Genomic DNA, 26,876 nt, shown 5'->3' with positions numbered 1-26,876 from the left:
AGGCATGAACAAACACTAGCTGTTTCGACTGTATGCAGAGCATGTGAACCAAGTCACAGCTGAAAAACAGAACGAGGCAAAATGACTGAACAATCACTTTGAAATGAAGAACATATTGGCCACTCTGAAGCCAGTTGCATTGCAGGACTATCATTCACTACAACAATAGATATGAAAACAAAAGCATAGTATTATCTCAAGATATTACAAACAGTAACAAATCAGCAATAATACAAGTCTATGGTATGACTTTTAAAGGTAATCCCCATTCTAGGGTCAAGTTGACAATTAAACGAGGGAAGTTTCGTCAAGTTTTGGCTGCAGCTCACTGCAAGAGTTTGTACTGCAGTGACACCATTGCCCAGTTCATTTATAAGTTTTTGAAAGGCATCACTTCTGTGAAATTAAGTGAGACTTTGATAAGTTCTTTAACATTCTTTTTTCATGTCTGATTTTAATAATGAATATTTCCCTGTTCTGTCAGCTTGATTTTACTCTACATATCCGAAGTCAACTTGTAAAGGGCGTAACATGTCACTTTGGAGTCTTAGAGAAAACTCCATGAACAGTTTCCATTAACTTGACAAAAAGTGGAAGGATTTTGGGGGGAGATTGGAGAATGGTGCCTAATTATATCTATTGCAAAGAAGATAATGTCATATGTGATGGCATGTACACCAAATAGAACCTTCAGTCTCTACAAATACACAGCTGAGAGACGTGCAAACATGTTTGAAGGGCATGAATGATCAGTCATTAGTGCCCTTGTGACGGCATCTTGAGACAACACAAAAATTCATGGCTTTGAAACGGCTCAACCTGCACTCAAAAGTAGCCTCTGATAATTAATCATTCTTAATTAACAGGTTAATTTCTTCTATACTGTTGCGCTCTTATTTATTTTTATTATTATTATTATTTTTTTTTTGGTATTCTCACAGCCTAATTTAAACTTTCCACACTGAGCACCAAAACAAAAAGGGGGGGGGGGCAGAAAAAGGAAAGAAAATTCATATTTCTTGTATTCTCTCATATGCTGTTGAAACATGTGGGCATGAAAATACACATTCTGGTCTAAAATACATTTGTACAAAGAAATACATAGCTACACTTTACACTTTCTCATATCTAAGTTCAGACACTCGACACAAGTTAGACGATTTCATAAATAAGTCTTTTGGAAAGTTATCTCTGGTCCTAACATGCCATGCAGCAATCATGTCCGGACTTGGAATTTGCCAGCCCTCGTCAGATACTTGACTCCTTTGAAGGGTTTGTATTTCTGTTTTAGAGAGGAAGAGATAAGCAAAAATCACTCGCACTATGGTATCAATAGATGTGTCACATTCATAATTAAGTCTACAGGAAGAAATTGAACTCCTTTGCAACATTGAAGGTAGAACTATTTTTCAGTGTGTATTGAGAATAATCTGACATTTGTTTTGACAGATTGATATACAATTTTCACCAAGCAGCTTAGATCAGTGTAACAGCTGTCAACTTTTATTTTGCCATCATGAGCTTACACATACCTATACACTTATACATTTCTTCACAGATTCAGAAAAAAAAATTCCACTTCTTAATGACAAGACAGACCTCAATGTCCCCAGTCTATCCATTATGTATTTACTAATAGTATTCTGATATTTGATATTTGGCTAAACTTTACACTTTGGATAACAATATAGAAAACAAAATCTGTTCATCAGAGAGAGAATTTTTCTTTCTAAATATTTACGGACAAAACAAATATTACTCCTTTACACAATCCTGTTCACCTGACATGCACCCCATGACAACCAAATATTGCACTTTGTGTGGGAAACTTTGCCATGTGATTAAGACCAACATTGAGGTACCATGTAATGTAAGATAAAAAGGCTAAATTTGATGAAAAAAAAATATATATAAATTAATACACAAACACACAAAAACCTCTTGACTAATCTCACCTCTCCATACATGTCCAGTCGGTTGACCTTTAGCCCCGAGATAGCCAGCTGGTTGATGGAGAACTGCACCTGTAGGACGTGAGATCATGTGACTAGCATTGTGAGCTATACTGTAATATATGAGAATCACTGTTTCTATGCTTGCAAATGAAGGTTCGAATGACTATCATGTACAGGTCACTGCATCTAGCAACAAATGTGAGAATAGCAACTGATTGACATATTGCCCTGCATCGTCGATGCAGGGCAATTTGTCAATCAGTTGCAATGAAAGCATCTCGACGAAAAATTTCATGAATTTGAAATGTGACAATAGTATTTCAACATTAGGCATTTACACACCTGCCAACTCTAAAATTCTATAAATAATAATAACTAGGAGAAAATTATGCAAGAATTGAATTTTCACCCATTTCCCATATATCACTATTAGCAAGTGTTGACAAAAACAGGAACATGAGGTTGAATGAAGCTTCTTCTTTCCTAGGATAATGGAATGCTCCTATCAAATGGGAACGGTTGGCAGGTATGCATTTAATACACAGATAAGATAGGTGCAATACAGAGTTGCAGACGGCACATCAGAGTATTGACCGAGGTCTGAGGTTATGTCTACCACGATGTTTAGGACAATAACTGTGTCATTCTACAACAATATCAGGAATGTTGTGCTCTCCTCAAATTGCCCAGATTATTTTACAAGGCAGATTTGAACTTAAAGGAGGAAATCCAGTCCAAATGTAAGCTAGCCTGATAAAAAAGAATAAAATATCATGAGTACAGCAGTAAAATTCTGATCGAAATTGGGTGAAAAATAAGCATGTTATACATATAAGCAAGTTGAAGTTTCGATAATTTTTCAGGAATCAGTTCTTGAACGATCAATATGAATATGCAAATGGCAAAGTGAGCATGTCATCTCCTCATCACTTGCCATATAGTTTGTACATACAATGTTGAAATTTACACTTTTTAATTCAAACACAATTATAACCAAGGCTCATATCCTAGTATATCTCACTGATCACTTTTCTTAAGTTTTTCAACCAGGAATAACAACATCTTTCAGACTTCAATGACAGAAACATTAAATTTTTGTCATTTTTGTGTCACGATCAATGGAAAATTGTGAGGTTATGACATGGTTAGCTCACTCACTTGCATATTCACATCCACTGTACAAGAACTGTTTTGCAGAATTAGCGAAACTTCCAAATGTCATAACTTCCTTATTTTTCATCCAATTTCAGTCAATTTTGTTTACTGTTGAACTCGTAAGATTTTACTCTTTTTTATCAGATTAATTCATATTTGGACTAGATCTCCCCTTTAAGAAGGAAAATATGGTGATGCACTATGCAGGGAACGAGAAGCAGGCACAAATGACAAGTACTGGTACTTTTCCCTAGCACATGCTTCAACATACAGCTTGCAGAGATACCCAAAAACAGAGGAATCTTACATTGATGGTTGGATTGGCCTCCGGAGGGGGGACGCCGGACTGTAGCGACATCTGAAGGATAGAAAACAATATGTGTCCCTCATTAGAATAAATTTGCAAACATCAAGAAATGGAGCTCCCTTGAGAAATCTCGAGGGGAGTACGAAGCTGGCACAGTTGTGAGGGGAAAAACAAAATCACAATGTCTGAGTAGTTTGACACCTGGTAGTAATACGGCAGGTCATCATACAGTTATCATAAAGAATTGGAAAATGAACAAACATGACTTCACTGTGAGTATTTTTTTACATTGCAAGAAGACTGAAATACCAATCAGCTACAAGACTTGCAAGAGTCACAAAGCTAGATATGCATATGAAATTCTATAGCTATTCATTTGGATGCACAATTGCATTGAACCTAAATATCTACAGCAATATTACACTTCAAAACCATCATCTACCGCGCTAAATGATGTACAATCATCCCTTTTTTTCATAAAAAATGCATACATAAGGGCTCTAGGAGAGGAAATATTATATCAGATGACTTTCAGAAACGAAATACAAGTCTCATGCAGAGAACAACATTTCTACTCGAAAGAGATTTCAAAAAAATGTGTTGCACTCACTGATCCCTTGATACTGGGTATCTTCTGTGGATTGATCTTGCCGACTTCCCACGACATCACCTTGGCAACAGGATCAAAGCTGTAGGAGCCCTGCGTTGGGGTCAGCGTCATGTTCAGAACTTGCTTCGGAAGGTCACAAGTTATGACGACATTTTCGACCTGTGCAGAGAAGAAGAGAGCTTGATTGAGTCACCAATGACCTACATGCCAACCTAGAAACTGGGCATTGGACCACTTAAACCATTTGTGTGATATCTAGCTTAAACTGATCTACCAAGACTCCATTTTCCAGTCAGAGGGGAATCTGCAACAGCAACATCATATATGGTGTTTAAGCAATGCTGCAGATATTACACAACCCTTTTGGTAGCTGCTATGATTCACTTACATCATATAACTACACATACAAAATCTTGAGGTTCTTCAGATGCAGGTAAGCATTTCCACTTGAACAATACACCAATGCATGCATGCCTATGTCCTTGTTGTCCTCTTACACCTTCAACACTTTCACTCCCTTTTGACATTTGACTTCATCACATCAGCCACTATTAGATAATGCACATATGCACATTTCTTCATACCAGGAAGATTTCAAAGAAGATCCTTGTTTGATTGAATCAGCACACTTTGTTTTAGTTAAATGCTTCACAAATGCCAAAAAGTTAACTAGATGAGTTCTCTGAACACTGCACGGGAAAATTTCAAGCTCTGTTAATTTGTGGTGCACCACATAGATTCTTTTCTTTGGATTCCTGCTCATTCCATGATTTTACCAATACATTCTAGTATTCATCAGGATGAGCATCTTGCTAGTGACGAGGCTATACAGGGTCCCCCGTTACAACAAATATGGTTATTAAAAATGAAATTGAAATTTACTTTACAGTAAAAATTCAGGCTTCCAAATTCTTATAATTTAAGTCAATGGTGCAAAATTTCTTTCGGTTAATACAAAATTTTGATACAACGAAAGAAAACTGTCAGTTCTGATGACTTCATTATAACGGGAGTTGCCTAAATACTGTCTGTGGAGGATGTCACTAAGCACAATGTGCACTTGACAGTAAATTTATGCCATGCACCGCAAACTAGCGGAGCTGTAGACAAGACATTCCAACACTCACTGTCTTTCCCATGGTCTGCTTTGGTCCCACCGTCACTTCAAATCTTCCTGATGTCTCTCTGATCATGATGTTTGGTTTTACATACACCGGAATGGCAGTGAGACTGGCAAAGAGAAAGTATGAAAATGAGAGAAAATGTTTACTTCACATACAAACTTCACAAAAAACGCCCAGAGACATTGAGCTATCGTTTTAAATTTGATCTTTTTTTCTTCTCTTTTCTTTTTTTGCACCAGTGTTTCATACACAAACTGAGAGCTGCTAAAATAGGTCAAACCTCTCAAAAACAAAAGTGGCCATTTGATGGAAAAGCCAGCACCAGATAAGCATGATTTCAGCAAAAGCATTGGTCAGTAATATTCTACACCATGGGCCACACTTTGTCCATCCCTCACTTGCAGGGTAATGACAGAAAGATGATATGACTTTGCTTGATTCTAAGCTGAGGTGGAGGGGCGGGCGTGAAATCTATAAAACAAATATCACACATCTTTTATATTCACATGCTCACATTGGAATAAAAAAGCTAGGAATTAGCAATGTCACTTCTTCTTTTTTTTTTTTTAATGTATAAGAATTTTGGAAAGCAGGTAGAGAGCATTGATGTGGTACTATATGCTACAGTAGGAACAAATTTACTATCATTATGACTGAAAATCACACTATACACAAGTCAGCCAAAGCATGAAACCATTTCTTTCTGTCAATGAGTCTCTCTGCAGATGGAGGCTGTAATCTCATTTTTTTTTTTAATGAACAATATACCTGTTTATACAGTGTCATGCCATTATGTTTTGCTGGTACTGAATTGGTGGTTTTAAGTAGGTAAATGTCTCTGGGATATTATTCAGTAACATGGACACAGTGATACACTACTGAGAAAGGAGTGATTACACACAGGGCTGAAAAAAGTAACTGAACTCACTTGGAAGCTCCTATGTGATAGGACAGCAGTCTGAAGTTACCATCGGGAGGGACAAATGACAGAACTCTCTCCGACTGAAATAAGGAAAGAAAACATGTAATATATACACTTACAGCCCATCATTTTGCAATATCTCTGGTACTGTATGTCTAGGTTCACCTTACCAGCTTTCCAGTACACGGAGAAAATGTACATCTGTCATTTGTTTTATCTTATTTTATTGCCACATCTGATAAATGAAATCAGATTATCAACATCACTGATTTTGTACCTATGCTGTAACATGCCCCCTAGAAGAGAAATATTCTGATTTCAGTTAATTTTAATCAGCACGAAAATCAAAACAAACAGGCAAATTATGTCTGCTATCGACAACATTCATGTTACACATTAAAGCTATTTCTGGTAAAGCATGATTTTAAAAAAAATCAACAAATTCAGAAATGTAATATCCTCAACATAAAAACTAAAAATGTCTTTAGGATACAGCAAAAACAAACAAACAAAAGACAAACAAACAAACAAACAAACATGTGACCACTTTGATATCAAGAGGTCCATGCCAAATAGAACTCACCTCCCATCTCTTATATCGAACACAAGGATGGAAACTGACATCGTCAAGGAGACGGTGGTTGACAAAGGACATGGTGAGGTCAGGCATACCGGTCAGCTTCACCGAGCAGTCAATGTAGCCCTGGATCTCTGCGATCACCGTCGAGCCCTGAACAGCAAACACACAGGAAAGCTAAACATTACACTTCCTATCAAATTATATTAGTAACCCTTCGACCCCCGTTGAACCTTTCAGGGCCAGGGACTTTGGACAGTGTGTACAACACTATGGGGTTTTCTGTGGCACTCAGCACTCAAAGTAAACCATGTTAATCCAAAGATGCAGTCAGGTAATATTACATTTTCCTATGTTTGCAAAATTTATCTGTTAAACACATTCCTGCTTGAAAATAATAATAATAATTAGAATATATTGTGATTATGCACCTATTAATTGTAAGACCCACTAGGTGACCCCCGGGAGATGTCAGTCATGGTCAAAGGAGAGTCCACTTCTTATTACCATGAACACACCCTCCGTCGCCACTTTGGACTCACCATTCAATGAATTATACGCACCCTCCGTCGCAATTTGGACTTACCTCCACAGAATTTGACTTTCCATCTTCCGCACATCGGGTTTTGGAGGTTTCTTGATGTCTGTAACTTGTGTCTTCTTTATTTTCACTTGCTACTAATTAAAATCTATCAACAGAAAATTTTGACCTTAAAATATAACAAAATTATAACAGTAGTTTTGATATGGAAAAATATCCCTCGTAAATATTTATTGTTGAACATTTTCCCCCTCCAAATTCAAATTCGTCGTTCGAGTACATACGGATCGTGCAGTGCATGCGCGTGAATATGTGCTGCTGCACGGTTACAACTAATGTGCATGCGCATGCATATTGTACATTGCGCTATAGCGGGACTATTTTTTTGTAGTCGAGTGGCGCTGGCAGTAGTATCGTACGTATACCACTGCACCCAACTGTACTGCATGCACCGTTATTAATGCCCACATGTTGTATTGAACGCTGTGCGTTTTCAATGCCAAACCAGCAGCAATCGCAACCGCACGGCACTGCCACACGAAATACATGTACTTTCAAAGATAGCAATCGTGAATAGGTAGGCCTACATGTACATTCATTTTCAATTGGCTTTGAAAAACTGATGTTTCTTTGAAGTGTATTATTGCATTTGTCAAATATTTGAACTGCAATAGTATTTACTGGTTGTTTTGAAGAGTTCTCGTTCACATGCATTCACTGATTCTACATTCATGTACATGCGTTGATCGACGCGTCCACGGTATACGGTACCGGTCCTGTGCATAGGTGCGTATATACAACGCGCGTTCGGTGCTGAAAGTAGCGCCAGCAGTGGACTAAATTGGACGCACCCCGTACGCACATCGGGACCCACCCAGTAAAGAGACTGACATTGCCCTACCATAACGTCTCTGGCGCGATTCACCAAAGGTGTCCTTGACGGTGCCCCGAGTCCATAATTTTGGTGCAAGTACTCACCCATGACGCACTTCTCCCGGGGGTCACATAGTGGGTCTTACAATTGACAGGTGCATTATGATATGATTTAGTACGTTAATAATAATGATTCAAGTGTTATGTATTGAGAATTACATCATGAAATAAGCCTTGAACATCATGTTGCATCAGAAAGGTGACTACCATGGTAAAACTGCAAGCATATCCACACAGAAATGTTTCCGATCATCATTTCACAGAATAATCAAAATAGTGTGGAAGTCTTCCTGCAAAATAGAACCATATTGATGACTGTGAATTATGATGATATGATGGATGTTGCCGTTAGCAACCTACCGCTTTATCAATGATGCAGTCCACCTCTTCGATGACATCAAAGTAGGCCTCGTTGTTGGTGTATTTGACCCCGCTACGTCTCCATGGAACATTAGATAGCTGACCAGTGGGCAGCGTATCACTCAGACTTGTGTGGAGAAATGATCCCAAAGTGATTCAAGAATCAAGCAACACAAAACTTTTCCTTTATAAAAGGTCATAAGACTCTGAGGCCACTCTCAGTCAGAAGTGCTACGAGTAATACTAACATCACTTAAGCAGAGTTTACCAGAAAACAAAAGAGCAAAATATTTCCCAATAACTTAATTACCTTATTTTGACCTGTCTTGCTCTGATATTTCTATTCCATTTTCTCTATCATGCTGACCAGATGTAATTACTACTTTAGCAAGTCATTGAATCTCTAACCTTTGAAGCAAACCTTGAGTCTAATCAATACAGTACATCATGCTCACTAGTCTCTACATTTTGTTAAATGGTCCTGGAGAATATTATTATTATATATTTAGCTCTTTTTTCTTCTTTTTTTCATTCACTTAATCAGCATCCTGGCCTCAGACTCATCAAACTAAAATTATCTATAAAGAAATGTTCTCTGATAATTCCATCTTTATACATATATATATATATATATATATATATATATATATATATATACATATATATATATATATATCTGTGAAAGAGTTGCTGCCTAGAGACACAACTTACTTTGAGCTGCCTGTGACAGTGTTGACCATGGTACGTAGAATGTTGGGAGGCTTGATCAGCTCCTTTAAGATATTAGATTCTGTGGCCAGTGGGAATCCATTGTCCAGCATTTCTTCTAGAAGCTGGCAATCAAAATTCAAAATAAAAGAAGTGATTAAAAAAAAAATGTTGCAAAACAACACTGTGACATTGCTGATGTTTGAAAGGCTATCACTGCTTTTGACCTGTATCCACAACATGGTTACTAATAAAACAGTTAGTTGCTTGTGTTACATCTGTGCCAGTTGGGTTGCATGTTTGTAGAGTTATACATATCCTGCAAACATCCCTGACAACAACAGCAGCAGCAGCAACAACAACAACAACATCATCAACAACAACTAAACAACAAAGCAAACAAGAACAATAGTAACAGCAACATATGAAACAGTAACTTGAATTGACTGTGAATAGTACATTCCAAACACTTTCTTACACATCCTGAATCACACCTGCTTCATGTCACATACCTCATAGACTACAACATAATGCTCCTTGATGGATGTTTCTGTACACTCGGAGAAGTAGTCACTGAACGTGTCGACGATCCGATGGAGAAACTCAATCACAAACAGAGGGGGAGCTGCAGTGGGTTGAAACGGTGACATTTAAAGAGATGAATTAAATTGATTACTTACACAAGTAAAAAACAAAAAAAAAGTTACTGCTACACACAATGCCCTGCTAGCATGGAATATTTGAACAAAAGCTGAACAACATGTGTCACAATTTAAATAACAAAGTCATTGAAAGGAATAATTTCCAGAGTATTGAATGACAGTTTGCTATTCATTCTTACACCCATTGCTACACAAACTTTCTTTTGTGAAGGAGTTTTCTTCCATAGAATTATCAAGGATGCCATCTGAAACATTATTCGTTGGTTGAAATTGCTACTCAAATTTGAGGTAGAAAATTATTCCCTGCATTGCAAAGGGACCTGGAAATTATTGATGAAACATCATATTAACTTGTGAAAGAGATTACTCTGTCCAAGCTGTAGACTTACAATCACTTTGAAAGTGTGTGTACAAGTGTCAAACATTCAAAAAACTGGATGACAATGATGTAATGAGTAACACAAAACATTATTATTGCACACTGAGTGTACTCATGTGCTGCATGATTACATCACCTTTGCAATAAATGTTATCTTGTTCTTGTGATGGATACAGTGTACAAAACTCACATGACGTTCAAAAGTAAAACATGAAAAATATAACATACTTTCATTCTGGACAACAGCTACAAAGTAGATGTGATTCCTGAAGATGCTGATGAGATAATGGTGAGGTGTAGCGATGATAGGTGGTACATCCAGCTTGCTGCAGGCCTGCCAATTTAGAGAAAATTTCAGCACAAAAACAATGACACCACATGCTGTGTGCATCTGTACTTAAGTGTGCTACAAAGTAGTGATCATGAATGATTATTCCCCTGTGTGTTTGATTAAGGTAATCAAAGGTTTGAAAAGTTCACTGCCATTCTCTAAGGGCCGCAAACACATATAATTCCACTGGAGCCTTGTCGACCTCTGTTTCACCATCCAAACAAGAGCCAAGAACCTTTCTTCAAATCCTTCTTCAAGACAAGATGGCATATTCATGGGGGGGGGGGGGGGGAGCTGATAAATTTTCACCTTACATAAGGGGATTCAATTTGATAACAGTACTGTCTTTTCTTTTTATTCTTCTTTTTTTGCCTGTGAGTTGTGCTTTTCTTTTTAATCTTAATATACAGTATTGTAGGCAGTCTCACAAAGATTTTACAGTTCATTTTCTTACCTTTTCCTGAGCTTCAAAGAAGTAATCACATACTGATCTACTAACGACACTCTTCCAGTGCTTTTCCATGAAAATGTCTCTGCAGAAAAAGGCAAGAGAGCAGTTCAATACAATCAAAATGTTATAATGGAAGCAAAACTAAACATACAATTGAAAGGCATTTGTAAAGCACAGTACATTCAAATTATAACGGAAAATTAGACATACATGTACAGCACATAGACTCCATGCTTCTTGTAGTGTACTAAATGCAAACAAATACATGTAGGGAAATGGACCAGAAATATATCCAGTAGATGGATCTATTATGAGTGAAAATAGTCCATGAAAATTGGATTCCATAAGGATTGAAAACTAGATGTGATACACTAATGATACTTTTATATTCCATTATCAAAGTTCATGGAGCAAGGAGACTAAGTATAAGAACTTCAGAAATTGTGGTTTGGTTGCATCAAATATTCAGAGACACCATTCTGTCAATTTTGTTCCTACAGTATGGTGTTGAAGAAAATATGGATTACTGTAAACATGATAAATTCGCGGCATGAATTTTTCGCGAATCGGAGCCGACGGCCTTTTTTGCGGAATGAAATTTTCGCGAACAGCCACTGGCATTCAGTGCATATAGTGTACATTGTAGACAAGAACTTTCGCATGCATTTTAATTTCGCGAATATTGGCACTCGCGAAATTTGCGAAATTAAAATGCACGCGAACATTCCTCGTTTTAAAGTATGCGTTTCCCCTAAGGTCACATAACAATGCACAATTCTGGTGCAAATCCATTTTTTTAATCCACTATCAGCCCTAATTGAATAGGTAAATTTGATAATAATTCTTCTAGTCTTACTCTACTATGAGTCAATTACTAATGGTATCCTGAAGTGATTGATACTATTACCATCTAGATTAGAAAGTGTTTGTTTCCTAATGGTAAAAGTATCTTTCAAGACCAGATGTTGAGGATCACTTGCTCAAAAATCCAGTTTTCCAGATGTAGCAGTTTTTCTTGTGTTTTTCTCATTTTTTTTGATGGTAACAATAACATCCACTTCCAGAAAAAAAAAAATGGCAGCCCACATCAGCTCATCAAAGCTCTATTTTACGTGAGGACATGTTTTCAAAAAAATTCACGAACATCAGGAAAACAACAAAAAAATCCAGTTCCTAACATTCCTAAGACCCTGAGGCTTGTTCCTTAGCTGTGTCGTTAAGAAGTAAGTCTAGGTGTCTACCGAAAAAAAGTTGTCGATGTGATACATCGTCACTTAGACTAGCTCAGTAGCTGAGAAAATTTCACTGATGTCGGAGATTGTACCCATAATCAGTTGTTCTTTGTAGATGTAGTTTCTGCTCACTCAAGGCTGGATGAAACACTGGATGTCACATGTGTACAACGTTATAAAGAAAGACCAAAGAAAATTCAACATATTTTCACTTTTCTCGCATTACAAAAGAACACTTGAATTCTCTCTTTCAGAAGGCAAAGGGAATAATATTAACCCTAACATTATGTCAGTAACAAGTCGAAGAAATGTGCACTTTATTCAAAAAGTGAAGTTTTGTGAAATTTTCCTTTTATTATCTTTAGACCTATATCATTGTACGCACATATGTGCACATGACATCATAGTCATACACTCTGACAGTCTGACTGTAGTCATGGTAGTATTAGTAGTCTTCTCATCCAGCAGTGACTACGCAGATACTTTAAAAATTAATAACTTCTGAACGGATTGTCCAATTTTCACTACACTTTCACTGATGTGTTCTACTAATTTGTTGCATTCACTCAATCCACATAGATCTAAGTAAATTTAGAAGGTGGACTTGTCCTTTAAAGTTTAATACGACCGTCTATCGTTCTTTTTTTTTTTTAACTCAACTGGAAAGTTAGTGAGATACATGTACCCGCATCTGTCAAGTAGGCCTGGGTCTAAAACCTACATGGAACCCATGCCACCTAATATTAGAGCCATAAATTTTACCGAGTAACTGTTAGAGTTCTATCAATGTTTAAACACATAGAGACTTCTATCTATGTCATGTGATATAGTCTAGATCCTATGACATAGATCCTATGTACATAGACACAGTACACATGTCTAAGCATGTGGGACCACACTGAAAAGAGGTGTGTGCCACGAAACGGTCACACACCGGCAGGCAGGCATCACATCTGCCACAACTGGTAAGAGTGTTACATCGGCTTCTGGCGAGAGTGATAAACTTTTACTTACCCCGAGGAGTTGATCATAAAAAGGCTGTGTATCATGTTGACTTCTTGTACGTCTCAAGAAAGCAAAATCCTACAAATTACACCGTCATCGGAGGTTACGACTACACGTCTCCGCTGCTGCGTCGAGTCACAACACAACTAATTTCTCGCCCACTCAATGCTAGCTGACCTTTAAACTGTTTCCATCCTAACAACTTCCGGTCTACTATACTACACACAATAACGCGGGAAATTCGTCTGGCGCGCCGCTAGCTGGCGAGGGATCTCGCTCGGCTTTCGATGCCCACGCGTACGCACGCACGTACAATAAGCACGTCAACGGCATCATATCACGGCATCACAGATAGATAAGGCATGCATGCGACACAACACACAATTTGCAGGCGGCTGAACATCCACAAGCTATAGGGTAGGGATCCAATTTATAGGAAGAGATGAGACAGACTGTGCATTATAGTGAGCTCACGCCGACTAAATCTTGCGTGGAAGAACTTAGGAAGGTTGGTTATGTCTACCGGCCATACGATGAGCAGCCTAGCTACTAGTCACTAAGTGCAATAACAGTGTCAAATGTGTATGAATTGTGATTGTCATGACTGATGGGACGTGTGACCGCAGTACTGCTGATCCATAATTCGTCGGATTGAGCAGCCGCATTTGCATTAAGATTGCAACGCCAGCGAGAGTCAAGAGGCAAGGGCAATTAACCAAGCTCCAAGCAAGGTCCCAGTGCAGTGCAGCTGCAGGGTGAGCTTCACGATTCAAGCAAATCAAGAGTCGGCTGAACACCAAGTTTCGTTGTCCTTGTAATACCGTATGGATTCCTGTCAACACCAGGCAAGTCACCGTAAAAAGACTAACATTATGCCCATCTCCATTTTGTCTGTCAGGTTTATGCACTTGTCAATTGTACTATTTATTCCCGACCCCTGGTCAAATGGTCTCACAGATGGGGCATGCAGTTTAATCCTACCAAATGTGAATTTATGCGAGTCACTAGACAGAGGTCTCCAGGTAAAGCATCCTACAACATCAGTGGTGTTACCCTCCAAGGAACTAAGGAGATCAAGTACTTGTAACTTAGGCATCAAAATCCAAAACGACCTACGCTGGAATTGCCATACTCACTACTCAACCTCTAAAGCTGCGAGTGTATTGAACTTCCTCCGGCGTAATTTTCATCATTGTTCATCCACTGTCAAGCAAAAACTATATTCTACCTTAGTAAGACCACACTTGGAATACGCTGTTGCCGCATGGGATCCTTACACTGACAAAAATATTTCATCCATCGAGAGAATCCAGAGACAAGCTGCACGTTTTGTCACCAACACCTACAGCAAGGAATCTAGCGTCACTCAACTCCTGAACTCCCTTGGATGGAAGTCACTCCAAACAAGACGAGAAGCACATCGCCTGACTTGTTTTCACAAAATGTTGAATAATAGATTGGATATTGATTATTTATCACACACTAAACCCAAGCTTATTCGAAGTAGACGCGGACATTCTCATCAGTTTGAAGTACCATCCTCCAGACTGGAAGTCCACAGAAACTCATTTTTTCCCCGCACAATTAAAGCATGGAATGAACTTCCTTCTTCCGTAATCACACAAACGGATTCTGCTAAATTTAAGGAGATGTTATTAAATGGAATAATTGTTTAAATGTCCACCCTCCGGCACCTCCAGTCAAAACTCCAGTAGGAGTATTCAGGAGGACCTCAACCAAGTACCAAGTACCAAGTACCCCTGGGTACCCGGGGATGGCCGGGACTTGCTACCAAGTTGGCCAGGAATTTCAGGATTTTTTTCGCCCGGGTGGGTCGGGAATAGACAGGGCTTTGTTGGGGGAAATTCGCTTATTTTGACCCGGTAGGTCGGGAATATACTGGGGTGTTGTCGGGAGGAATTCACTTATTTTGCCCTGGGGGGTCGGAAATATACCGGGGTGTTGTCGGGGGAAATTCAGTTATTTTGCCCCGGTGGGTCGGGAATGGGCCGGGCTGTGTCGGGGGAGATTCACTGATTTTGCCCCGGTGGGTCGGGAATAGACCGGGCTTTGTTGGGGGGAGGTCAAAGCTCGGCTTCGCGTAAAAGTTTACGCAGTATTGCACTGTTTTACATATTTTTTGCGTAGTTTGCATAGTTCCTACGCGAACAATGTGCGAAATATGCGTGGAATATCAGTGATCGTTCGCAAAAATGTTGCCGCCATCATGCGTGAATTCGTAAGCAGTTCATTAATGACATTAGTGATAAAGCGCAGATTATGCATGGTTTTCCATGGACCTTTTCCATTCGCCCTATTTGGGGCCTTTGCATGCCTATGCGCTGAAAGTGCGTTGTTTTTTAGTGATTTTTTAGTGATCTTTCTGTAGTTCTTGCGCAATTCATCGGTGATTTTCATCGCGTATGTGTAAATCAGCGAAAATTCTCGATGGACAAGCACACACGACCAAATTCCTTGCGTGATTCATGAGTTTACGCGACTTTTGGGCAGTGTGACCCCGGGCCCTGAGGGTCGGGACTTGGCCGGGGATTTCTACGCAAATACTGCCCGGCTTGTCGGGGACTTGGCCAGGGATTTCTATGCAAATACTGCCTGGCCTGTCGGGGACTTGGCCGGGGATTTCTGTGCAAATATTGCCCTCACTGTCGGGGAATTGGCCGGGGATTTCTACTTCAATTTTGCCAGGCCTGTCGGGGACTTGGCCGGGACTTGGCCGGGTGGTGTAACGTCCTAAAATTGCAAGTGGGATGCAAGTCCCGGCCATCCCCGGGTACCCAAGGGTCAGGACTACAATTGACAAGTGCATTACTCACACTATTAAAGTCACAGTTATGTCAATGTCAGTGCATATTTCACACATGTAGTTTACTGTACAAGCTGTTATTTTCGCGAGGGTTTAATTTTCGCGAATCTCAGTTGGATCGCGAATTTAACAACACGCAAAAATGTCTCCATGCGCTTGGGTAATAGCGCATTTATGTTAGCGTCGGCGTCAGTTCGCGAAAACAACATCGCGAAAATGTCTATGACCTCCTCATTCGTGAAAATATCTGTCAAATTACGCGAAAATAACAGCGTATACAGTAATTTACATGACACTCTGTGCATGCAGCTCGCAGCAGGAACTGGAATGTAGGCCTAGTTTATTCTTATTGTGAATCTCATGTATTGTATTGGGATTTGACACCTATTGCCCTTGTGAGCAGGGTCTTTGTTTAACTTAAGAATACTTTTTTGCACCATCTTCTCTCGAGCTCTATGATCTCCCCTTTTTGAACCTGGCTGTAAAACTGGGCACCTCAAGAAGGGATCTGAACATGAATAACTCTTTTTACCTCTGCCAAGCTAGGGAGGAGGTTTATGTTTTCGTTACCGTTGGTTTGTTTGACTGCGTGCAAAATAACTCAAAAATTTGCAGATGGATTTGGATGAATCTTTCAGGAAAGGCTGAGAATGACACAAGGGACAGATGATTAGATTTTGGAAGTGATCCTGGAATTTTTATGGATTAAATGTAGGATTTTTGATATTTTGGCCGGTAGGGTCAATGAACTTGAAAGTTCAAGCGGTGTATTTTTGAGGTTTTCATACACACACTCTAAGTTCTAGTTTCTGGTCCAGGGCGAGGTGTGCTGCACAGCTGGCATTGGTGACGTGACAAAAGGCTTCTATTTGGGAAAATCGGGCGATTTTCAGCATGCATATGGGTAGAAATCACTGATCGCTACGGAAGAACAAGATCAGTGGTTGAAGTGAGCTGCTTGGCAGAGGTCTGCGCTCTCAGAGTGCTTCTCTAGTTTCCATTGATGTGTCAAATGAGTCTTAGGAAAGGAATAGTGTAAATTTACTAGGTATAGATATGCTACATTGTACATAACCTCAGGGGCCAGCAACAGCAGACTGTATCTGGAAAACTGTGAAGACAGCTAGTTTTTACACTGCAATGACATTTTGTCATTACTGTTAATAAACACTTCTCATTTTCCTAAACTACACGTTTGTACCTGTGGATTCAATGTTTTGCAGATTGCAGGAATTTATTTTGGTTTTCAAAAAGAAATGTATATTGTCATCGATGTCATTAACATCTTTATAATTTCGTTTCATTTTAGTTCCAGCTATAGTGCCGAGTTCCAGGTGAGCTAGTCTACTACTAGCACCATGTCCAATGCTGTAGAGGAGGGCTCTACTAGTGCTATCAGTCTACAACATAGTTTAGTGGAGACAGAGATTGCAGAGATGCCAGGAAAATCACCAAAAACATCTGGAAAGAAGAGGAAGCGCACTTCATTCCCTTGTCCGAAAAAAATTTCAGGTAGACTTTCTTGTTAAATAACTGACAGCGTAGTGGAGCATATATCCTTGAAAGCCATCAAAATCCAGTTTCAATTTTAAGATTGCAAATTTTAGAACACATAGAATCTGTAATTACCAGTGCAGGTGATGTTTGTGCTTATATGATGTTCTTTCATTTTCACAGTCATCTTCAGACATGGTTCTTGGTAAATGTTTACTGTCTTATTTTCTTCCTTTTTTTAAGGTTTGGTGTAGTACCACAACATAATTTGTTTATGCTTTGGCTTTCGGTTTTACACCTGGAATACAGAATTCATGCTGGTTCTTTTTCAGGCAAGTGATTAAAACACTTCACTGAGATTTTTTCCTTTAAAACTCAAACAAAAACTGTTCAGAAGATGAAATGTGGAGAAAGTCTTACATTCTCATCATTTTTAAAAAGGGACTGAAAGTGTCCCCTACATGTACAGTATATGAATGGAGGGAAGATAAGTGGAAGAATCTGATCAGTGAACAATAATAACAAATTTTGTGCTTTAAAGAGAATAGAAATTGTGCATGACAAGTTACAGTGTACTGCGATAAATGGTTAAATTCTGTACACCTCGTAGCTAGGTTGCAGTCATGTTTTCGGTTGTTTTGAAGTTGACATTGCAGCTGAGAACATCATTCTGGTCTATTATAATAATGTTCATCCTTTTTTCTTTTCTTTCTCCTTGTTTTCAGAGAAAGTTCGGGGAGACATCAACAATTTGCTGCAATCTGTTCCCCAGGTTGATGAACTTTTCAAGGTCATTGACAAAATAGGAGAAGGTAAGCATTTGTAAAGCTTTTTTTTTTTACCACATTAATGTAACAGTTTGTATCAGGTGGTCTCAATGCTGAGAATTCTTCCTTTCTTGGCGTATGCAGACAAATTCAGAGGCATCAAAAACTCCAGTACGACATGTATGTTTTGATGAAATATTGTCAGTAATATCATCTGTGCATTGCATCACATATGTGAACCTTTGCTAGACTATTTTCTGTGAACAGATTTAGGTCATAATCTGACAAAAAATGTCAAGGAATGTTTGTAGTCATACGTTCGTTTACTCTTTAAGCCAGTCTCTTCAAGGTGGACTTGTTAACACTGCATGTCTTTAAGATATTGCACTGACTAGTTGACCTGTCTGAACTTGGCCTTTTGTGGTTAGGAAGTAGCATTAAAAATTTTCATCATTATACCACAAACTAACAGGATAATGCAAATGAGTATCAATACCTTTTTAGTTACCAACAATTTTTTTTTTGATTGCATTCTTTTCCATATCTTTCTTCCTACCAGGTACGTTCAGTTCTGTGTACCGAGCAGTTCTCAAACAGTATCCAGATTCCAGCCAGGAGTTTGCCCTGAAACACATCATTCCCACTTACCACCCTGACCGCATCCTCAGTGAACTCAGCTGCCTGGTGAAGATCGGGTAAGGTTTATCTCTGTCCAATAAGTAGCAAATTCTGTCCTCTGTACAGTGGATCCAAAGTTGGCTACACCAAGGAAAGTCAACCCACACTTGCTAGTTGCTGACAGTTATGATCATTTGATGATTTTGCATGGAAGGTGATAGATTTTGTGATAGTCAGATACATATATATTTTCTCTTCTTTTGTCCCTTGATTAGTAGTAATCAGTTTTGAAGCGACCCCTAAGGAATGGCTGAAATATTCTGACAAATCTAAGGAGATGCATTCATGAAAAAAATGTTGCGGGTTCTGACCAAGTGAAGTGGCAGGAAATTACTGCATGTGTAGTGTGAAACTCTTTGTAGCGATTTCTTGTTCATTTTAATGAGAAATTATCTTCTCATGTGGATGAGATCAGTTGTTGTAAATGATGAAAATTGTTTTAGATCGATGATGCCCCATTCCTTGTCCTTGATGTGACAAAAGACATGATGTTGAGAGTGTTGCACTTGGTAAGAAATGTTAGTTAGTGTTTCCTTAATGTCTTGTGTATTTATGCAATACCAAATTAGTTTGTGAAGGTAGTGTTCATGAAGCATGTCTCTCTCCTGTGGCAGGGGCTGCGACAACGTGATGGGGGTTAAACTGACACTGAGGGATAAGGACAATATTGTCATAGTGATGCCTCATTTTAGACATGACAGATTCCAGGTAAGATGGCTTGTCAACTTAAAGGCATTATTTACCATTTGCAGATGAAACATAAACCCAGCTTTAGTACTTCAAAATGGTTCTAAAATGTGAGCTGGGGATAAAAACAACCAATGTAAAAATGCTAATCAGTGTAATCAATGTCAAGTGTTAAATATACAACATGTGAATAATAGTTGTAATGAAATTGTTTCTAGAATAAACCGTCTGTAGTTATGGTTTATTGAGAAAAATAGTGAGATCTCCTTATGCTTTAGGTTTTATTTGCAAAATATTTATATGGTAGATGTTTTGTGATACAAACTGACATACACATATGCCTCAAATGTGATAACTCGAACATTTTTTAAATTTGCTGCTTCCAGTGGTAAATAATACCTTTAAATCACAATTTCTTTAATGTAATTCCTCAATACATTGATATTCAGCTGTCTCTCTTGACTACAGAAGAGAGATAGGTGAATGCAGGTCATGAGTCTGTATGTTGTACTTCTCCGCACGCTGCTGTGATGCAAGACATCCCACAACCCAACTACTTGTGCCCCAGATCCTGTTGAAGGCCACTAGAGGCCGAGAGCTTGATTAAAGGGCAAAGTAGAGAGCAACGTCCATCTTAAACTTGATTTCTTCCACATATGTATTAACTGTTCATTGTTTATAAAGTGGAGTGAAAAATTATCTTGGCATTTTTTGTTGTTGATATAATTGTTTTGGTAATGGAATTTTAAAAAGCCTTTTGATTGAAAGATTATCAATTCTTACATTGGCTGCACATGTTAGAAGATTCAAATATTTGCTTCTCCATCAAATTGACAATGTTTTCTTATTACGTGTAGATTTAATCAATTTGACCAGTTACTTCCAACCTTTCTCCAATACAAAGATATGCAGTGAAATTCATTGATGCCAGTATAGTGATAAGATGATACTGAGTGATTTGTGTAGCGAAATCATCAGGATTTGATAGGTTAAGCTATGTGGTCTCAACTACATTTGATTCGACTTTCCTGACAGGATTTTTACCAGGACATGTCTGTGGAGGAAGTGAGGGAGTATATGAGGAATCTCTTCATCGCCTTGCACAGGGTGCACAAGTTCAACGTCATCCACAGAGATGTCAAGCCGGGCAACTTTCTCTACAACCGACTCACAAAGCAGTACGTCATCACCAGAGCTTTGTTTTGCTGCAGTGTATTAGGATACCTAAATACAGTTGTTGTTTTTGAAACCAGATGTTAGTTAAGAATGAGAGAGAAAGAAACCATCTTGTAAAAGCGATCATCTCTTACAAGATACAGATGTTTTAATTTCTTTTTAGAAATTCTGTTGTTACTGTGCCTTAAAGCCTGCAGTCCCTAGCAGTGGTTTGAGGTTACTTGCTTGTATTGAATGGAATTCGTCAGTATGATCATAAATTAAGATAATTAAATGTTATATGTTATGTGATGTATTATATGTTACATGTTATGTGTTATATGTTATGTGTGTTCTTGTGAAAAGCAGGATATCTAGTCTTGGACAAATTTACGTAACGCATTGCCAAAGTAGGAAGAAGTATGACTTAGGCTGTGACAGGTATTTGATTAATGTCAAATGCTATTTTGCATATAAGCAGCCTTACAATGGAGAGACTGCAAATTAGATTTTCAGCAGAAGAGGTTAAAGAGACAGAATATATCTCTTGCAGTCTTTCACTGCATATTTCTCAGATTAAATTTTCACTCAGTCAAGAGAGTTTGAGAGTTTGGGTACAGCTGTACCTGCATTCAACACCATCTATACTGGTTATTGCACAGCAAAATTTGCATGTGGAATCAGAGCAGTTGTGTATTCCTATGCTTTGGGCATGTTAAATTTTCATCTAAGAAAATATAGACATGCCTCAATTCATGGTTCCTGTGTATACTTTTCACACTCGATCTAAAATTGCCATCTTTGCCAATTTCTGCTCACTTTGGACACAGTATCCCTGTGCCCTGCCCTAATTTGCAGCAATTTAAGTCATTAACATGACAGGTTTAACCTTTTTTCTTCTTTTTTTTTTTTTTAAGATTGGAAACTATACTTTAAGAGAAAAAAAAACAATCATACCTTAAATAAAATATTCCTGCTTTGTCCCCTCAAACTAGGTATGCACTTGTAGACTTTGGTCTTGCCCAAGGGGTGCCCTCGAAGTCCAAATTGAAGGCATCGTCTAAGTCTACTGTTGAGGGAGTCCTTCATGAAGACACGCCAAGGATTTCCCAGCTTCGCAAGAATACTCGCCGAACAGCTTCAGTTTCAGAAAACAAGGTAGAGTGTCATAACAGATATGTAGTTTTGATTTTGTAACCTTTGCTCCAATAACAGTGACTTATGTTTCTGCTCGTATTGATTTCTCTCTCAAATTCAACCTTAGAGGTCGATCATGTGAGTGTACATGAGAAGCCCCATAGTGCTGAGAGTAAAATAATACAATTACATCTGAGATGTCATAAACAGATGGAGAACGTACATGTAACTACTGAAATGTGCGTGAAGGTGAGACAAAAGGAAATAGGATTCTGAATACAATTGTTCCTCCCGCAGCATCGAGAGGGAGGTTATAACGTCGAGGGTAACATTTCTTTGAACTGAACATTCCTTCTTGTAAATAGGTTGTGGAGAAAAATGGCCCAAAGAGAACCCTGTCAGAGTCTTCACGGGGTCCAGCCCCTCGTCTGGCCGAACTAGACCCCAACACGTTCTGCCATTCCACAGAGAAGTCCTTTCGGGACAGGCGGCACCGACTAATCTCCATCACCGAGGAGGACCCGAAGAGGAGTGAAGCCACCACGCAGGCCCGGCAAGGCAGCGAGAACGTACAGGACGCCCACCAGACGAGGGAGAAATCGACCCCCAAGCCGATGGTCCTGACGAGGAAAGGGGCGTCGCTGGCCTTGAAGGGTGTCGGGAAGAGGGCTGGGCCTGAACCCGCATCCCCGGAAACCTGCTGTTGCTATGGGTTACCACAGGTGTGTGACATCTGTCTGGCTAGGAGGAACCAGGTCGCCCCTCGGGCTGGCACTCCAGGATTCAGGTCTCCGGAGGTTCTTCTGAAGTCTCCCGATCAGACAACCGGTAAATGAAACGATTTAATGATTTTAAAGGCTATCATGATTTTTAGATGACGAGTTGCATGATGATAATACTAACTTTATCATTGTACTAGTTAACTCAGGGGTAGATTTCATTGAAAGAATCCCAGATATATGCAAATGTATGATTGTGGTTAATGTGTAATCTTTTATGTAACAACAAGCATTTGTTCGAATTGTTTATGGAAGAAGTAATTGGAATATGTTTATCTAAAATTAAATGACCATCAGCTTCTTTGCCACAAAGTGCTGTGTACTTTATAATTTAATTCATTCAGTCAACAGATGACAGTTGATTGGCATTTGATAGAAACAATATGTTGCATTTGTGCTGAAAGAGATGAGCAAAACAATTGAGCTGTAGTCCTGTATGTACACTGTATTGGGGGGAAAAAATAGGTTTTTTTGTTGTTGTTTTTTTTTTTTTGGCCATAATCTGTTTTAATGAAGAACCAAGGGTTATTGTGGGCACTGGGTTTGAGTAAATATACCTTGAGTTTGTCACTCTGTACATCATGTATGTGAATCACCTTGTATTTGTTGTCATGTGGTGGGTGACATTTGAGTGATGAGATCATAACAAAGGTGATTTGTAAAGCTTTATTCAATTGGTGCTTCTGACTCAAATTCCCAGCCGTGGACATGTGGGCAGCAGGGGTCATCTTCCTGTCCATCCTCAGCGGCCGTTATCCCTTCTTTAGAGCACCGGACGACATCACTGCCCTGGCCCAGATCATGAGCATCATGGGGTCCGAGGAGACCAAGGAAGCGGCGAGGGCGATAGGTACAATTTCCTTCTAAATTACATATTAGTACCTCCTTGATTGCTCTTTGGAGTCTGACTGATTTTTGATGGATGAAGAATGTTTGCAGTCCTTCTCTTAAAGAATGATAGGAAAACCAAAATGAATATTTTGATACTAGGTTTACAAATATACCACTTAATTATGTATAAGTTGAATCTTTAAGAGTCAACTGACTTCTGTAAATTTATCTCTGAATATGTGTAGATGTATTTGTGCATTAGCAAGATTGGGACTCTACTTACAGTAAATTATACACTGAGACAGAATCTGTACATAAGGTTGACCATTTTTAACCTTTGTTTGCATGCATAGATCTCAAAAGTTGTTAAATTCGTGCAAAAATGGTAATACTGTGTAAACTGAAAAGAGCATCAGAGTATAAACTTGGATTTCGCCCTTATGGATACCAAATTTTCTTTCCCCAAAGGCAAACACCTGCAGTGCAGTGTCAAATTGGTCGCCATGGACCTGAAGAGCATGTGTCGCCAACTCAGACATGGCACCACAGAGCATCGGCAAAAGTCTCGTCGCCGCAGCAACGGGGAGGCATCGAAGCGGCGTAAAAATAGCTCCGAGCCAAGCCCATCCCCCAAGGCGAGGAAGACTAGTGCAAATGGGGCAGATGCAGGTCGTAGTGGTGGAGCCAGTAACGGCAACGTTGGAAGCCCACCCAAAGATGGCCTCGTCTGTGGCTCCATCTCGATGGAGAGTGAGAGTCCTCCAGGGGTTAAGGAGGAGGAGGAGAGGGACCAATTTCCGGATTCAGCATACCACCTCCTCTCCCGCCTCCTCGAGCTGGACCCTAGGAGGAGGATCACTGCCGCAGAGGCATTAAAACATCCCTTCCTCATGGAAGCATCCTGATGAACAGAATCACGTTAATTGGTGTTTATCTACCTTCATGATTTCTGTTTTTAGCTCACAAGAGAATCTCAAAGTTTTAGACCAGCTTTTAGCTGATGGGTTCTTTGCTGCCATAAAGACAGTTTGATCTTCACAACCAGTGCTACATCGAGTGCAAGTCTCAAAAGTTGCAGCTGCCATAGTAGCTGACTGTTTAGCACAGAAGTGATATAGAAATTGCACATACAAAGTATTGCAAGTTACAAACAAGGAAAAGTAGAAATTACGCGGTGCGTAACATATGTCCCCGCCGGAAGTAGCATTTTGTAACAAAATGTGCAATATAGGTAAAAAATCAAGGTCAAAGGTCAAAGAAGTCAAAGGTCAAAATTCTGTGTAGAAGTTTTGAAGCCCTCACCTAGTGCCATCACATAAAGCAAATGGAATCGAAATTGGGTTAGAAATGGCGAAGGAGTAGCATTTTGTAGCCAATGTACAATATAGGTCAAAAATCAAGGTCAAAGGTCAAAGAAGACAAAGGTCAAAATTCTGTGTTGAAGTTTTGAAGCCCTCACCTAGTGCTATCACATAAAGCAAACGGAATCGAAATCAGGTTAGAAATGGCGAAGGAGTAGCATTCTGTAGCAAAATGCACAATATAGGTCAAAAATCAAGGTCAAAGGTCAAAGAAGTCAAAGGTCAAAATTCTGTGTAGAAGTTTTGAAGCCCTCAACTAGTGCCATCATATAAGGCAAACGGAATCGAAATCGGGTTAAAAATGGCGAAGGAGTAGCATTTCGTAGCAAAATGTACAATATAGGTCAAAAATCAAGGTCAAAGGTCAAAGAAGTCAAAGGTCAAAATTCTGTGTAGAAGTTTTGAAGCCCTCACCTAGTGCCATCACATAAAGCAAACGGAATCGAAATCGGGTTAGAAATGGCGAAGGAGTAGCATTTTGTAGCAAAATGTACAATATAGGTCAAAAAATCAAGGTCAAAGGTCAAAGAAGTCAAAGGTCAAAATTCTGTGTAGAAGTTTTGAAGCCCTCACCTAGTGCCATCACATAAAGCAAACGGAATCGAAATCGGGTTAGAAATGGTGAAGGAGTAGCATTTTGTAGCAAAATGTACAATACAGGTCAAAAATCAAGGTCAAAGGTCAAAGAAGTCAAAGGTCAAAATTCTGTGTAGAAGTTTTGAAGCCCTCACCTAGTGCCATCACATAAAGCAAACGGAATCGAAATCGGGTTAGAAATGGCGAAGGAGTAGCATTTTGTAGCAAAATGTACAATATAGGTCAAAGGTCAAGGTCAAAGGTCACGACTGAAATTCTGTGTAGAAGTTTCAAAGCTCCCATGTAGTGCTATCATATAAAGCAAACAGAATCAAAATTGGCTCATAAATGACAGAGAAGTAGCAAATTGAAGATTTTGATCACACACGGACGCACACACGGACACACGGACGGACGGACGGACGGACGGACGGACACACGGACGGACACACGGACACACACACGTACGGAGCCCGTTTCATAGTCCCCTGCTCGAACTCGTTCGGCGGGTTAGAAATGGCGAAGGAGTAGCATTTTGTAGCAAAATGTACAATATAGGTCAAAGGTCAAGGTCAAAGGTCACGACTGAAATTCTGTGTAGAAGTTTCAAAGCTCCCATGTAGTGCTATCATATAAAGCAAACAGAATCAAAATTGGCTCATAAATGACAGAGAAGTAGCAAATTGAAGATTTTGATCACACACGGACGCACACACGGACACACGGACGGACGGACGGACGGACGGACGGACACACGGACGGACACACGGACACACACACGTACGGAGCCCGTTTCATAGTCCCCTGCTCGAACTCGTTCGGCGGGGACAATGAGCTCTAAATGGAAGAGGGCTTAGAATTTACTTTCCATTCCTATGTGTTAGGTGTTTATTTTTTCTTATGTGTGCCCTTCCGATTTCTTTCTTTTTTGTCCCCGCCGAACGAGTTCGAGCAGGGGACTATGAAACGGGCTCCGTACGTGTGTGTGTCCGTGTGTCCGTCCGTCCGTCCGTGTGTCCGTCCGTCCGTCCGTCCGTCCGTCCGTCCGTGTGTCCGTGTGTGCGTCCGTGTGTGATCAAAATCTTCAATTTGCTACTTCTCTGTCATTTATGAGCCAATTTTGATTCTGTTTGCTTTATATGATAGCACTACATGGGAGCTTTGAAACTTCTACACAGAATTTCAGTCGTGACCTTTGACCTTGACCTTTGACCTATACTGTACATTTTGCTACAAAATGCTACTCCTTCACCATTTCTAACCCGATTTCGATTCCGTTTGCTTTATGTGATGGCACTAGGTGAGGGCTTCAAAACTTCTACACAGAATTTTGAC

General features: G+C 39.4%; 2 protein-coding genes across 2 annotated transcripts; one reads left to right on the top strand and one right to left on the bottom strand.

Annotated features, from left to right (window-relative positions):
• Positions 1-2,132: 2,132 nt before the first annotated feature.
• Positions 2,133-11,010, bottom strand: LOC139721306 (AP-3 complex subunit mu-2-like). Its single transcript, XM_071632628.1, has 11 exons — positions 10,993-11,010; positions 10,462-10,567; positions 9,705-9,817; positions 9,196-9,317; positions 8,485-8,611; positions 6,657-6,803; positions 6,080-6,153; positions 5,155-5,257; positions 4,028-4,186; positions 3,418-3,468; positions 2,133-2,141 (listed from the first exon to the last, which is right to left on the bottom strand). The coding sequence occupies exons 1-11, from the start codon at positions 11,008-11,010 to the stop codon at positions 2,133-2,135; spliced, it is 1,029 nt and encodes a 342-aa protein (XP_071488729.1).
• Positions 11,011-17,434: 6,424 nt separating this feature from the next.
• LOC139721305 (cell division cycle 7-related protein kinase-like) lies at positions 17,435-24,509 on the top strand. The gene is made up of 10 exons (XM_071632627.1): positions 17,435-17,588; positions 18,296-18,382; positions 18,897-19,032; positions 19,630-19,723; positions 20,738-20,880; positions 21,853-22,015; positions 22,360-22,822; positions 23,474-23,623; positions 24,073-24,204; positions 24,274-24,509. Exons 1-10 carry the CDS (start codon positions 17,435-17,437, stop codon positions 24,507-24,509), a joined length of 1,758 nt encoding a protein of 585 aa, XP_071488728.1.
• The last annotated feature ends 2,367 nt before the right edge of the window (positions 24,510-26,876 follow it).

Source organism: Diadema antillarum, unplaced genomic scaffold (assembly GCF_040938485.1).
Source record: "Diadema antillarum isolate AM-2024a unplaced genomic scaffold, OU_Dant_1.0 scf00000141, whole genome shotgun sequence".
In the NCBI taxonomy this organism is placed as follows: domain Eukaryota; kingdom Metazoa; phylum Echinodermata; class Echinoidea; order Diadematoida; family Diadematidae; genus Diadema; species Diadema antillarum.
This window is presented reverse-complemented; position numbering and strand designations above follow the sequence as displayed.

What these genes read in the sequence shown, in the direction of transcription:
- LOC139721306 (XM_071632628.1), bottom strand. An exon ending in AGCTGTTGTCCAGAATGAAA is followed by an intron (nt 9,818 to 10,461) that starts GTATGTTATATT and finishes AACCCACTGCAG; the next exon opens with CTCCCCCTCTGTTTGTGATT. An exon ending in ACTGTCACAGGCAGCTCAAA is followed by an intron (nt 8,612 to 9,195) that starts GTAAGTTGTGTC and finishes TCTCCACACAAG; the next exon opens with TCTGAGTGATACGCTGCCCA.
- LOC139721305 (XM_071632627.1), top strand. Translation starts at nt 17,435, where the DNA reads ATGTCCAATGCTGTAGAGGAGGGCTCTACTAGTGCTATCAGTCTACAA. An exon ending in CATTGACAAAATAGGAGAAG is followed by an intron (nt 18,383 to 18,896) that starts GTAAGCATTTGT and finishes TCTTCCTACCAG; the next exon opens with GTACGTTCAGTTCTGTGTAC. An exon ending in CGGGGAGGCATCGAAGCGGC is followed by an intron (nt 24,205 to 24,273) that starts GTAAAAATAGCT and finishes GGGCAGATGCAG; the next exon opens with GTCGTAGTGGTGGAGCCAGT.